This window comes from Oncorhynchus clarkii, chromosome 20 (assembly GCF_045791955.1).
Source record: "Oncorhynchus clarkii lewisi isolate Uvic-CL-2024 chromosome 20, UVic_Ocla_1.0, whole genome shotgun sequence".
In the NCBI taxonomy this organism is placed as follows: Eukaryota; Metazoa; Chordata; class Actinopteri; order Salmoniformes; family Salmonidae; genus Oncorhynchus; species Oncorhynchus clarkii.
The window spans coordinates 17,277,831-17,292,830 of NC_092166.1; the positions used below are offsets into that span (position 1 = coordinate 17,277,831).

The 15,000-nt window shown below is 45.9% G+C and overlaps 1 protein-coding gene across 2 annotated transcripts in view; it reads left to right on the plus strand.

Annotated features, from left to right (window-relative positions):
- The window catches only part of LOC139376024 (ephrin type-B receptor 1), a 325,295-nt gene that overhangs the window by 88,798 nt on the left and 221,497 nt on the right, over positions 1 to 15,000 (plus strand). For both annotated transcript variants that reach the window (XM_071118102.1, XM_071118101.1), the window contains exon 2: positions 13,235 to 13,299. In XM_071118102.1, coding sequence (XP_070974203.1) covers positions 13,235 to 13,299 — 65 coding nt within the window. The remainder of the gene's footprint in view (positions 1 to 13,234; positions 13,300 to 15,000) is intronic.

A 15,000-nucleotide genomic window follows, 5' to 3' on the forward strand; every position in this document is an offset into this window, starting at 1 on the left:
TCCTCTTTTCACCTGCTCCTCTCCTCTCTTCCCCTGCTCCTCTCCTCTCTTCACCTGATCCTCTCCTCTCTTCACCTGCTCCTCTCCTCTTCTGCTCCTCCCTGCTCCTCTCCTCTCTTCCCCTGCTCCTCTCCTCTCCTCTCTTCCCCTGCTCCTCTCCTCTCCCTGCTCTTCCCCTGCTCCTCTCCTCTCCTTCCCCTGCTCCTCTCCTCTCTTCACCTCTCTTCCCCTGCTCCTCTCCTCTCCTCTCTGCCCCTGCTCCTCTCCTCTCTTCACCTGCTCCTCTCCTCTCTTCCCCTGCTCCTCTCCTCTCTTCCCCCTGCTCCTCTCCTCTCTTCACCTGCTCCTCTCCTCTCTTCCCCTGCTCCTCTCCTCTCCTCTCTTCCCCTGCTCCTCTCCTCTCTTCCCCTGCTCCTCTCCTCTCCTCTCCCCTGCTCCTCTCCTCTCTGCCCCTGCTCCTCTCCTCTCTTCTTCCTGCTCCTCTCCTCTCTTCCCCTGCTCCTCTCCTCTCTTCCCCTGCTCCTCTCCTCTCTTCACCTGCTCCTCTCCTCTCTTCACCTGCTCCTCTCCTCTCTTCCCCTGCTCCTCTCCTCTCCTCTCCTCTCCCCTGCTCCTCTCCTCTCTTCCCCTGCTCCTCTCCTCTCCTCTCTTCCCCTGCTCCTCTCCTCTCTTCCCCTGCTCCTCTCCTCTCTTCCCCTGCTCCTCTCCTCTCTTCCCCTGCACCTCTCCTCTCTTCACCTGCTCTTCTCCTCTCTTCCCCTGCTCCTCTCCTCTCTTCACCTGCTCCTCTCCTCTCTTCACCTGCTCCTCTCCTCTCTTCCCCTGCTCCTCTCCTCTCTTCCCCTGCTCCTTTCCTCTCTTCACCTGCTCCTCTCCTCTCTTCCCCTGCTCCTCTCCTCTCTTCCCCTGCTCCTCTCCTCTCTTCACCTGCTCCTCTCCTCTCTTCCCCTGCTCCTCTCCTCTCTTCACCTGCTGCTCTCCTCTCTTCACCTGCTCCTCTCCTCTTTTCCCTGCTCCTCTCCTCTCTTCACCTGCTCCTCTCCTCTCCTGCTCCTCTCCTCTTTCCCCTGCTCCTCTCCTATCTTCCCCTGCTCCTCTCCTCTCTTCACCTGCTCCTCTCCTCTCTTCCCCTGCTCCTCTCCTCTCTTCCCCTGCTCCTCTCCTCTCTTCCCCTGCTCCTCTCCTCTCTTCCCCTGCTCCTCTCCTCTCTTCCCCTGCTCCTCTCCTCTCTTCCCCTGCTCCACTCCTCTCTTCCCCTGCTCCTCTCCTCTCTTCCCCTGCTCCTCTCCTCTCTTCCCCTGCTCCACTCCTCTCTTCCCCTGCTCCTCTCCTGTCTTCCCCTGCTCCACTCCTGCTACATTTCTCTCCCTTTCCACTCTTACTTCTCTTTCACACCACCAAGATTTCCCTCGCTCTCCATGGTGTGATATTGTCCCCCCCGGTCGTATTCCCCCCTCCTTCCTTCTCTCCCTGCCATGGTGAGTCAGTCTCTCCTTTACACAGAAAAGTTCATTTTCACTGAAACGACGAGGTGTGACTGGGTCTCCCTGTACAGGGTGTTCCGTGTGTTTGCATGTGTGAGTGTGTGTGTGCGTGTGTGTGAACCCATTCATATAGCTGTGTCTCCTAGATCAGTGGTGCGAGGCGCGTATCCGTTCATTCCCTATGCCAGCTAACGTCTCAAGATTATTTTCTGATCAGATTTCAATTTACACAGATTAACCACGATGTCATGGCTATCTATTGAGAAATGAAATGAATGAAAATCTGAAATATACATACTCTGAACTGAAGTTGCTAGGTAAGGTTGGTCAAAATAGGTATGGTAGACCTTAAAACAAAGTAATAGACAGAGAGATATTTAGCGAGGTGTAAAATCTAATTGGACTTTACTTCACTAAGTACATTTCCTCCATCTGTTGACCTACTGTGGTGACTCGCGTTGTTATCACTGCCTCTGTTTTCTTTGTGCAGAAGCCGTATTCCAGCACAATCTCCCCATCTTCCACCACTATACCCCCATAAACTCAATCACTGATCCCAAATCAGCTTAAAGCGTTCACGCTTAGCCACTGGGACGCGGCTCAACTGATTCTGGTTTGAAATCTGATAAGCGCCCGCATGAGCCCGGATTAAGCGCTAACAAATTTTGACCAATCATATTCTATGATTTTAATTTCCCAGAGTGCTGTGTGTTAGTGAATGGCTTCCCCTTGGGCAGCCGAACAGCAAATATATTGACAAGGGGCCTCCTGCTCCATTTGTTCAGAAACATATTCCCTCTGTAAAATGTGTCTCTTTTTATTCCAATCTCCAGGGTTGACATTTGATTAAAGGTCCAATGTATCCATTTTATCTCAATATCAAATCATTTCTGGGTAACAATTATGTACCTTACTCTGATGGTTTTCAATTAAAATTGTCAAAAATAAACAAAAATAGCTTCTTAGCAAAGAGCAATATCTCAAGGAAGAATTTTGCTTGGACTGTCTGGGAGTGGTTTGAGTGGGGAAGGAAAACTGAAAACGAGCTGTTATTGGCAGAGAGGTATGGAATTCTCTTTCTTATTGGTCTATTAACGCATTTACCGGATGGTAATGTCACCAAGGAAGGCCAAAACTCTGTCCCACCAAAACAGGTTGACATTTCAGGTGTCTTTTCAAACAGCTCTTATACTGAAAGGGCATTAGTTTACATACACTCAATTAGTATTTGGTAGCATTGCCTTTAGGTTGTTTAACTTGGGTCAAATGTTTTGCGTAGCCTTCCACAAGCGTCCCACAATAAGTTGGGTGAATTTTTGTAGGCCTCCTTACTCGCACACGCCTTTTCAGTTCTGCCCACAAATCTTCTATAGGATTGAGGTCAGGGCTTTGTGATGGCCACTCCAATACCTTGACTTTGTTGTCCTTAAGCCATTTTGCCACAACTTTGGAAGTATGCTTTAGGTCATTGTCCATTTGGAAGACTAATTTCTGACCAAGCTTTAACTTCCTGACTGATGTCTTGAGATGTTGCTTCAATATTTCCACATAATTTTCCTACCTCATGATGCCATCTATTTTGTGAAGTGCCCCAGTCCCTCCTGCAGCAAAGCACCCCCACAACATGATGCTGCCACCCCCGTGGTCATTATGGCCTAACAGTTCTATTTTTGTTTCATCAGACCAGAGGACATTTCTCCAAAAAGTATGATCTTTGTCCTCATGTGCAGTTGCAGTTGCAAACCGTAGTCTGTCTTTTTTATGGCGGATTTGGAGCAGCCTTTCAGGTCATGTCAATATAGGACTTGTTTTACTGTGGATATAGATACTTTTGCACCTTTTTTCTCTTTATAAGGTCCTTTGCTGTTGTTCTGGGATTTATTTGCACTTTTCGCACCAAAGTACGTTCATCTCTAGGAGACAGAATGCGTCTCCTTCCTGAGCGGTATGATGTCTGCGTGGTCCCATGGTGTTTATACTTGCGTACTATTGTTTGTACAGATGAACATGGTACCTTCAGATGTTTACAAATTGCTCCCAAGGATTAACCAGACGTGTGGTGGTCTACAATTATTTTTCTTAGGTCATGGCTGATTTCTTCTGATTTTCCCATGATGTCAAGCAAAGATGCACAGAGTTTGAAGGTAGGCCTTGAAATATATCCACAGGTACACCTCCAATTGACTCAAATTATGTCAATTAGCCTATTAGAAGCTTCTAAAGCCATGACATCATCTTATGGAATTTTCCAAGCTGTTTAAAGGCACAGTCAACTTAGTGTATGTTAACTTCTGACCCACTGGAATTGTGATACAGTGAATTATAGGTGAAATAATCTGTCTGTAAACAATTGTTGGAAAAAATACTTGTGTCGTGCACAAAGTAATTGTCTTCTCCGACTTGCCAAAACTATAGTTTGTTAACAAGATATTTGTGGAGTGGTTGAAAAACGAGTTTTAATGACTCCAATCCAAGTGTATGTAAACTTCCCACTTCAATTGTAGGTATTCCTCTTGTCCAGATGGGACAGAGCAGTGTGATGGCGGTTGCATCTTCTGTGGATCTAATGCGCTTCACTTTTTATTGACTTATCGAAGGCCTTCGACACTGTTGACACTGTTGACCATGCCCTGCTGTTGAATACACTAAAAAAGGTTGGTTTAAGTGTTAATGCCTTGGATTGGTTACAAAACTACCTTTCTGACAGAACACAGTGAGTAGCTCAGGAGATCATGAAATCTGAGTTTACAACGCTTAAAAAATGAGTTCCCTAGGGCTCAATTTTAGGTCTGACCCTTTTTACACTGTATATAAATGATATAGGGAAGACTGTTGACTCTGCAAATCTCCATCTGTTTGCTGATGACACAATTATTTATTCTAGCGCTTTTCAGGACTTACAGTTGGCCTTTGATGTTATTCAAAGGCAGCTTTTCCAATTGAAACTTGTGATTTTATTATTATTATTTTTTATTTAAACTTTATTTAACCAGGTAGGCTGGTTGACCATGGTGGCGAAGCAATTACAATATAGCAATTAGACACTGGAGTGATAGATGTACAAAAGATGAATGTGCAAGTAGAGATACTGGGGTGCAAAGGCAAGGTAAATAAATTAATACAGTATGGGGATGAGGTAGTTGGATGGGCTATTTACAGGTGGGCTATGTACAGGTGCAGTTATCTGTGAGTTGCTCTGACAGCTGGTGCTTAAAGTTAATGAGGGAAATATGGGTATCCAGCTTCAGTGATTTTTGCAATTCGTTCCAGTCATTGGCAGCAGAGAACTGTAAGGAAAGGCGGTCAAAGGAGGAATTGGCTTTGGGGGTGACCAGTGAAATATACCTGCTGGAGCGCGTGCTATGGGTGGGTGTTGCTATGGTGACCAGTGAGCTGAGATAAGGCTGGGATTTACTTAGCAAAGACTTGTAGATGACCTGGAGCCAGTGGGTTAGGCGACGAGTATGAAGCGAGGGCCAGCCAACGAGAGCATACAGGTCACAGTGGTGGGTAGTATATGGGGCTTTAGTGACAAAATGGATGGCACTGTGATAGATTGCATCCAGTTTGTTGAGTAGAGTGATGGAGGCTATTTTGTAAATGACATCGCCGAAATCGAGGAACGGTAGGTTGGTCAGTTTTACGAGGGTATGTTTTGTAGCATGAGTGAAGGATGCTTTGTTGCGAAATAGGAAACCGATTCTAGATTTCATTTTGGATTGGAGATGCTTAATGTGAGTCTGGAAGGAGAGTTTACAGTCTAACCAGACACCCAGGTATTTGTGGTTGTCCACGTATTCTAAGTCAGAGTCGTCCAGAGTAGTGATGCTGGACGGGCGGGCAGGTGCGGGCAATGATCGGTTGAATAGCATGCATTTAGTTTTACTTGCATTTAAGAGCAGTTGATGGCCACGGAGGCAGTGTTGTATGGCATTGAAGCTGATCTGGAGGTTAGTTAACACAGTGTCCAAAGAAGGGCCAGCAGTATACAGAATGGTGTCATGTGCGTAGAGGTGGATCAGAGAATCACCAGCTTAATGAAAGGAAAACAGTTTATGGTTTTCTCTTTCCTGGAAGTCAACAGATGGAGTCACCTGCAGATTTGAACTACAACAGGCCAGCAAATTGATAGGGTCACCTCCTATATGTATCTTGGTATTTGGTTAGATGAAAAGTTGAATTTTAAACAGCACATTGATAACTTGACCAAGAAACTGAAGTTGAAATTGGGTTTCTATTTCAAGAACAAATCTTGCTTTTCAATGTTAGTCAGAAAATATCTTGTTCAAAGCACATTTGAATCAGTGCTGGATTATGGTGATATTGTCTATATGCAGGCCTCAGCAAGGACCTTAAACTCTAGACACAGTGTATCATGGTGCTTTAAGATGTATTACCAACGCTAGATCACTGACCCATCACTGATCTGTATGCTGTGGTGCAATGGACCTGTCTCTCCACCAGGAGGCTAAAGCACGGGGACACTTTTGTGTACAAAGCATTGATGGGACAACTCCCTTTGTATCTCTGTTCCTTACTGAACAGATCAGTCACTCAATATAGTCTTCATTCACAGTTGCTGCTGTCCTTGTCTGTTCCTAAGGCTAGATCTGACATGGGGGTAAAAATATTTTTCCTATAATGCCTCTTCATCTTGGAACATGCTTCAGAAGGTTTTAAAAGTTAGGGGATTTAGTGTCTTTGCCTGTTTTTAAGACTCTGATCGACCACACTGTTTGTGAAGACTGCAGTTGCTTCTAATCTTCAATTGTACCTTTAACTTGTGACACGTTGTATTATGTGTGTATTCTGTGTTTTCTATAATGGTTTATGGACACGCTGCTATTTCCCTGTTTTGCCTTCTTTCCAGGTCGCCTTCGCAAAAGAGCTTTTTAACCTCAATGGGTTTTACCTGGTTTAAGGTTACATAAAATGAAAAGAATCATAATGGGGCGTAAATTGAAGTGGGTCTAGAGTGTCAGGTAAGGGAGAGGTGATATGATCCTTAACTAGCCTCTTAAAACACTTCATGATGACAGACGTGAGTGCTACGGGGCGATAGTCATTTAGTTCAGTTACCTTTGCATTCTTGGGTACAGGAATAATGGTGGACACCTTGAAGCATGTGGGGACAGCAGACCGAGATAAGGAGAGTTTGAATATGTCCGTAAACACTCCAGCCAGCTGGTCTGCGCATGCTCTGAGGACGCGGCTAGGGAGGCCATCTGGGCCGGCAGCCTTGCGAGGGTTAACGCGTTTAAATGTCTTACTCACGTCGGCCACGAAGAAGGAGAGCCCACAGTTCTTGGTAGCGGGCCACGTCGGTGGCACTGTGTTTTCCTCAAAGCTGGTGAAGAAGGTGTTTAGCTTGTCTAGAAGCAAGATGTTGGTGTTCGCGATGTGGCTGGTTTTCCCTTTGTAGTCTGTGATTGTCTGTAGACCCTGCCACATTTTTCATTTTTCCATTTCCCCTTTATTTAACCAGGTAGGCTAGTTGAGAACAAGCTCTCATTTACAACTGTGACCTGGCCAATATAAAGCAAAGCAGACACAAACAACAACACAGAGTTACACATGGAATAAACAAACATACAGTCAATAACACAATATAGAGAAAGTCTATATACAGTGTGTGCAAATGAGGTAAGATAAGGGAGGTAAGGCAATAAATAGGCCGTAGTGGCGAAATAATTACAATTTAGCAATTAAACACTGGAGTGATAGATGTGCAGAAGATGAATGTGCAAAGGAGCAAAACATTTAATAACAGTATGGGATGAAGTAGTTGGATGGGCTATTGACAGATGGGCTATTGACAGATGGGCTATGTACAGGTGCAGTGATCTGTGAGCTGCTCTGACAGCTGGAGCTTCAAGTTAGTGAGGGAGATATGGGTCTCCAGCTTCAGTGATTTTTGCAATTCGTTCCAGTCATTGGCAGCAGAGAACTGTAAGGAAAGGCGGCCAAAGGAGGAATTGGCTTTGGGGGTGACCAGTGAAACACACATACGTCTGGTGTGTGAGCCATTGAATTGCGACTCCACTTGGTCTCTGTACTGACGTTTTGCCTCTTTTCCTCCTCAATTTGTTTTCAAACCCTATTTAAAATGCCAGGCTCAGTGGCATGCCAACAAGGCTTCATCTTTATTTAACTCGTTTAAAAGTTCTCCCTCCTCTCTCTTCCTCTGTTTGTCTATCCTCCTCCCCACCCCCTCTTTCTCTCTGGAACATATGTATATCTTGATCAGGCTCAGAGAATTGGAAGCCGTATTGACAGAGTAAGAGTGATCTACCAAGAGCCGCCCTCACCACATGTCATATCGACCCCATCTGCGCACATCACCTAACATTCAGGCATGGCCACAAAGGGAGAGAATGACACTGGCGGCCCCTCAGTGTGTCCTATACTGGTTACAATTAACCAGACAACACTCCTCATCCTGTATCTGAACATTGAACAACCCAGTCCCCTTTGTTGTGTATCCTGTCAACTTCTGTTTCTTATATTGACTTTCCCTGTAGCCTACCTCTCTGTGTATAAATGGGATCCTGCAGCTCCCTTGGACAACATGTAATTATGCGTGTCCACTGTGATGTATTATGGGTTCGCGTACTGACGTGTAATTGTGTGAAGAGGGCTGGAGGTATCGATCTCAGACGCAGAGGCCCCATCAATGTTTAATGCAGTCGCAGTCCCCCTCCTCCCTTACTTTCTCTCGTTTTCTCTCTCTCTCTCTCTCTCTCTCTCTCTCTCCCTCTCTCTCTCTCTCTCTCTCCCTCTCTTTCTCCCTCCTTCTGTCTCTCATTAGGTATTGATCCTTTCATTCCAGGCCACATTTCCGCTTGTGGAAGGCTGCGGTATGACAGAGAGCGCTATTGTATCTGGGGCCGGGGGTCCGGGGCCTAATGGCTGGGGGTTAGTGGTCACCTGATCTATAGCTGCTGATGGGTGACTGTAGCAGTGGCTGCAGAATGGACAATCACATGAGGGATTGCCCTGGAGAGAAAAGGCATAGTCCATAGACTCAGTAAAGAAAACAGCATTGACTGAGAAGGCACTTTGCTTTGTTCATACAGTACAATAGCTGTTGGTTCAAAGCCTGGAAAACGTCATAGGTGCACTCCTCAGATCAATAAAACTGACCCTGACAATTACACCAATGACAGATAGATTCAATTAAACCCCTTTCTCACAAACACCCCAGCAGTCCCTTTTATACAGAGCAGTGATGGGAACTGGGCTGGACTGCAGCAAAATAATTGATTCACTTTAATTGGTGTGGCTGGCTGTAACGCATGATGCATACCTTGAACAAAGGACCAGCCATTCCTGGATCATTCTACAATAACGATCCCTGATCCGTTCCATTCGATATGGCCTTCTGGCCTCACGGCTTCTAGCTATAGTGATGGTTTGCCTCGGCCTGTACCATTTCATTGTTTTTCTATGGGATTGATGTGGCTTCACATACTTTACAAATACAATATACTATGAACAACACAAAACACTAGGACGTAGCTGTTTCAGTTGGTTCCAGACATAATTGCTTACGAACAGTTTTTGTTCTTTAATTGAACTCCCCCCTGCACAGCTAAAAGCTGACATGGCAAAATGTCAACTAAATAGAAGCACTTCCTGGAATAGCCTCCAAACAAGAACAAGTTGGGTGCAACGGGATAAATGAAGAGGAGGGAGGCGTGGTTGGATGTGGTCAGGTCTAATTGAGAGGTGATTTGGGGGGAGCCGGCCGGAAGAAAAGGGGACAATCTTTTATGGGGCTTTTCTAGCTTTAAGGAGAGGAGTTACTGTCGTGTGAAACAATTAGCCCAGCGTGAAACGACCTGGGCCAGGGACAGCTGGCAGTGGCATGGATTGGAGAGGTAGCTCAGGATATCCTAACAGCTCAGTAAAGGCACAACGAAATCAATATGACTTATAAAGATTAAATATATGTCAATATGTGACTTAAAATATGATGTTGTCTCAATATGAATCAATCCCCTCACTTCATGCTGTATTATGTGAGGGGTCTTGAAGGTAAGGAAAATGAGTGGAGTCTGGGATGCCAAAGATTATTAGACTTAGGCCTCACCACATTGGGATGGTAAGCAGGCAAGTGTGCATTCTAGCACCTTTCATGCTACATTTCCACTCAATATTCACCACTCTCCATTATTATTTCACATTGTCAAACCACAGAGAGATGGACAGGTGCCTGAGCTGTGGCATAGGGAGGGGCGAAGCTCTCTCCTCATCCCATGGGACCTCTGTCTAGCCCCTCTCCTAATGTCCTAATGTCCACTTAGTGTCCCTCATTCACTCATCTGTCGCACTGACACTCTGCTAATGGGGGCTAGCCACATGACACGAATGGTCCCCCTTGGGTTTTCAACTTCACCCTCTGCCCTACCTCCCTCCGTTTCCTACCCTCATCAGTCTCCTCTGCCTCCTACCACACCCCTTCCCCACTCCTTCCTCTGCCTCACTACCCCCCTCCTCTCCTAACCCCACCCTTTAACCTCTTCAATAGGACAGGAGAAATAGCTGGTCCACTCCCTCTGGGGTTTGACTAAAGCCTCAGTCATTTCCCCTGAGTTAGCCTATGAATGCAGGCCCCATGACAGAGCCTAGTGGCTTGTGCTTAGAACTCCATCACAGTCTAATCAGACAGATGGACAGAACGACAGACAGACTGACGGGCAGACAGTCCGACAGACAGACAGGCAGAGAGACAGACAGACACAGACAGATAGACACACAGACAGGCAGACAGCAGTGACAGACAAAATTGAAATTGCCTGATGGAAACCCAATGTGAACAAGGCTGTCAGTGCTAAAGAACATAGGAGATTGGTCTCGTTGTATGCGTGTGTGTCTGTCTGCCCGTTTGCAGGTGTGTGTGTGTGTGTGTGTGTGTGTGTGTGTGTGTGTGTGTGTGTGTGTGTGTGTGTGTGTGTGTGTGTGTGTGTGTGTGTGTGTGTGTGTATGTGTGTGTATGTGTGTGTGTGTGTGTGTGTGTGTGTGTGTGTGTGTGTGTGTGTGACTACAGTAGCACAGCAGAAGCCTTTAGCTGAATATCCAGCAGGACTAATTGGTGTGGTTTCTGTGGACAGTGTCTGTCAAGAAGAGGAGATTGACACTGAAATCACCCTCTACCGTCTTCTGTTCACCCATCAATCACCTATGCTATTTTCACCCTTTTTCCTCAGCAGTAGTTAAGAGACAAGTAATACCATATGGTTTAGAATAAAGAATCGTATAAGGTTAGTTGTGGTCAGTACAATAAGTCTGATCCATGTGTGTCCGTGTATGTGTGGCATCTTATTCCACATTAACCCTAGACACGCCTTCCTGGCATATCCTCACCTAGACACGCCTTCCTGGCATATCCTCACCTAGACACGCCTTCCTGGTATATCCTCACCTAGACACGCCTTCCTGGCATATCCTCACCCTTCTTGTATCTATCTAGACACACCTAGACACGCCTTCCGGACATATCCTCATCTAGACACGCCTTGGCAGTTGGCACAAGATATACCAAGGTGAAATAATCTCTGGCTGACTTCCAACAAGACGAACCGTCTGCTGGCAGAGTATAAACTATTTGTTATATTATATCATATGAATCTATCATTACCCAGCTGAAGAGGCTGTCTGGTCACAGGGCTCATCAATCTGTAGCTCTTCAGGGGAGGAGGGGGGTGGGGGGTGGCCCATAGAAAAGCAGTAAATCTGAGGCCGTAGTTTCTCGTCCTCACTTACCTGGAACAATATTAGCTTTCAGCGACGCCGACGGTGTGCCAGAGCTGCCGATATGAATCAACACAGGCTGACAAATGGCTCGGGACTGGTGCCAGGTCTATTTGTCTGTGGGGTGTCAGGGAGGGTTAGGGAGAGAGAAGGGGGGGTACCCATCATTCTCTGAGAGAGGCAAAAGAAAAGAGGAAGAGAAGTGAAATGGAGATAATTATTCACCTCTCAAGGTGTGTGGATGAGCATGTCTGCCCTGCATTTGAAGCCTCTCAGTCTGTATCTTATAAACCACATGTTATTTTGGGAGCTCTTGAGGAAGGCTGCTTTGTAGACAAATGTTTTGAATTGGCTGTTGAAGGTGGTTTTCATTTGTTGATTTGTTTAGTACTAAGGTGAGCCGATTGGATATCAATGCCATGTCAAGAGTTGTCCGTGAGACCCAATTGGTGTCTATGGTTTTGTTTGTTGAGTCTATTGTCTCTGGCCAGGCTATCAGGGTGTCAGTGCTCTGATAGTGTTTCTAAAGTAAACACTTGGAAATGGCCTGGCTGGCTGTGGAAAGCCCTCTACACTGATGATGGACATCTCTCTGGGTAAACAATGGCACAAAGCTCGGCCCTCAGCACACACACACACACACACACACACACACACACACACACACACACACACACACACACACACACACACACACACACACACACACACACACACACACACACACACTGGTGGACACAAGCACAAGGGCAGACACACACACACACACACACTGGCGGACACAAGCACAAGGGCAGACACACACACACACACACTGGCGGACACAAGCACAAGGGCAGACACACACACACACACACACACACACTGGTGGACACAAGCACAAGGGCAGACACACACACACACACACACACACACACACACTGGCGGACACAAGCACAAGGGCAGACACACATGCACACAGTGAGATAATGCTCAGCACTAGTACTAGAGCAAGGTCGGAGCTATGGGCCGGAGATTTAGGCCAGAGCTATGGTTCCGGAGCTATGGGCCGGAGATATAGGCCAGAGCTATGGTTCTGGAGCTATGGGTCGGAGCTATGGGCCGGAGATATAGGCCAGAGCTATGGTTCCGGAGCTATGGGCTGGAGCTATGGGCCGAAGATATAGGCCAGAGCTATGGGCCGGAGCTAGGGGCCCAGAACTATGTGCCAGAGCTATGGGCCGGAGGTATGGGCTGGACACTGGCCCTCAACATTCCACTCAAATGGAGAAATGCAACTCTTTGTTCTTGTGGAAATGGAAGATAAATCTAGCAGGGTCATTTTATTTCTGTCAGCAAGTGTTCTTTTCTGGATCAAACTCAGGTGGTTTTCCGCAGTAAAACTCATCAAAGTGCTCCTTCATGGCTCAACTTCAACCATGGAACAGGACTGGGAATGTATGAGAACTTACTCTGCCCTGCACTGTGATGTTTGTATAACTGACTCTAGCCTCTCCCTCTTTCTCTCTCTCTCTCTCTCTCTCTCTCTCTTTCTCTCTCTCTCCCTCTCTCCCTACCTCCACGCACCCCTCTCTCCCTCTCTCTCTCTCACTACCTCCGCTCACCCCTCTCTCCCTCTCTCTCTCTCCCTACCTCCGCTCACCCCTCTCTCCCTCTCTCTCTCTCCCTACCTCCGCTCACCCCTCTCTCCCTCTCTCTCTCTCTCTACCTCCGCGCACCCCTCTCTCCCTCTCTCTCTCTCCCTACCTCCGCTCACCCCTCTTTCCCTCTCTCTCTCTCTCTACCTCCGCGCACCCCTCTCTCCCTCTCTCTCTCTCCCTACCTCCGCTCACCCCTCTCTCCCTCTCTCTCTCTCTCCCTACCTCCGCGCACCCCTCTCTCCTTCTCTCCCTCTCTCTCTCTCCCTACCTCCGCGCACCCCTCTCTCCTTCTCTCCCTCTCTCTCTCTCCCTACCTCCGCTCACCCCTCTCTCTCTCTCTCTCTCTCTCTCTCGTAGAAACGTTGATGGATACTCGGGTGGCTACTGCCGAGCTAGGCTGGACGGCCTACCCTGCATCTGGGGTGAGTGATAAAGTTTTTCTCAATTGCTAAAACACAATTTCTGAAACCTTGCTCCATTTCCTGAAAACATTAAACACAAAACCTCATCTTCAAGCACTATTTACATAACCTGACTCCTCTTGCAAAATGAAACATTCGCCTCAAAACAGTTTTACCTGTGTTCAAAATCAAACACGGCTCTCAAATCATAAACAAAGTGATCAAAAGTATATACACTCTCAAGCAGTCAGTAAACAATACACCGAAAAATAGAAAACACATTGTTCAAAACATAAAATTTTCAGGGATATGTACATTTTTAATCTAAAAAAATATTCAAATTTTTCTGTCATTGTCTTTTGATGAACGAAAACATGTTCTATCATAGTAGCTCAAAATGTATAAGAAATTACTACTCTGCTTTGCTCTTTGCAATTTTGTTTTTTGTTCTTCCTCCTCCTTGTATCCCTATTTTTACAGTACTGTACCCTGCATCTCACAAACTTGTCCTTTGTCTCTGTGATACTGTAATTCTTGTTCTTTGTTGATATGAACCTGCAACCAGTCAAAATCTATTGAGCAGTCAGTACTGTTAATAAATGGAAAGCACAATGTTCAGGGCCATACAATGTGTCCATTGTACAGTATACAGCCTACAATGCATTGTACTACAGTATCCATTCTCAGACTTTCTCCTTCCCACCTTCAACAACCTGTGAACTGAATCTCTGAACTGGCTTATAGTGGTTGTGTCGCATCATTTGAAACAGGTTAAATCAATTTTGAGTGGTTGTGTTCAATCAATGACAAGTCTTCTCTATTTGTATTTGATTGTTGCCACTTGTGTTTACCAGTATGGATGACATGTGCATTAGAGTGCAGAATGTGTTTTGAGAATGAGAATGTGTTTAGAGTTTTGCTGAAAAGTCTAAGTGAGATCTGCAAATTGTGTTTTACCATGTGAAATGGTTTAAGGTATTGACAACAGATTGCATAATTAGCTAAATGAGTCCAGGCAACTGAGAACTTTGTCAGCCAATGGGTTTTTAGTGTTTTAGCCATTGAGAAAAAATGTAATAACAGGACTACAGACAGACAGACAGTAGGAGAAAGATGTGTCTGTACTGTCACTAGGTACAGTACCTTCGTTGTAGTCTGTCTGTTGGACCCTCTCTGGTATGAGTGATGATGGAAGAAAAAATCGCTACAGTTACATATCGGGATATTATTTTCTCGCTAGTTGTCTGTACCTGCACCAAAACTCCAGTATTTTTCCTTCACAGCTTGTCCTCCACCTTCTTTTTAAGTTGGGAGCCAATTTGTTTTCAGCACTTATTTCCATGACTGATTTAAAACTCGTTTTGTCATGGCTCTGTCTTGTCCCTCTGCAGCAGACATATGGTGAACAATACATATCGTATCGGCACCGAAGTATCGCAATAATATCGTATCTTGAGGTCCCTAGCAACTCCCATCTGTCTGGTATGGGCAATGGTAATGCAAGAAAAAGAACATTCTGTACACACAGTACATTTTTCTCCAAAGCCCAATGAGCCAATCAATGTCATCCTCCACACGTACAGGTACAGTTGGCCTAATGTATGTCCAGACAGACAGACATTATCCACTGTGATCACCATTACAGTGTTATTATCTGCCCATCCTCATTCATAATGACTTAAAGACGTAATGACTGCAGAGCCATGAGAAACCATCAAAAGT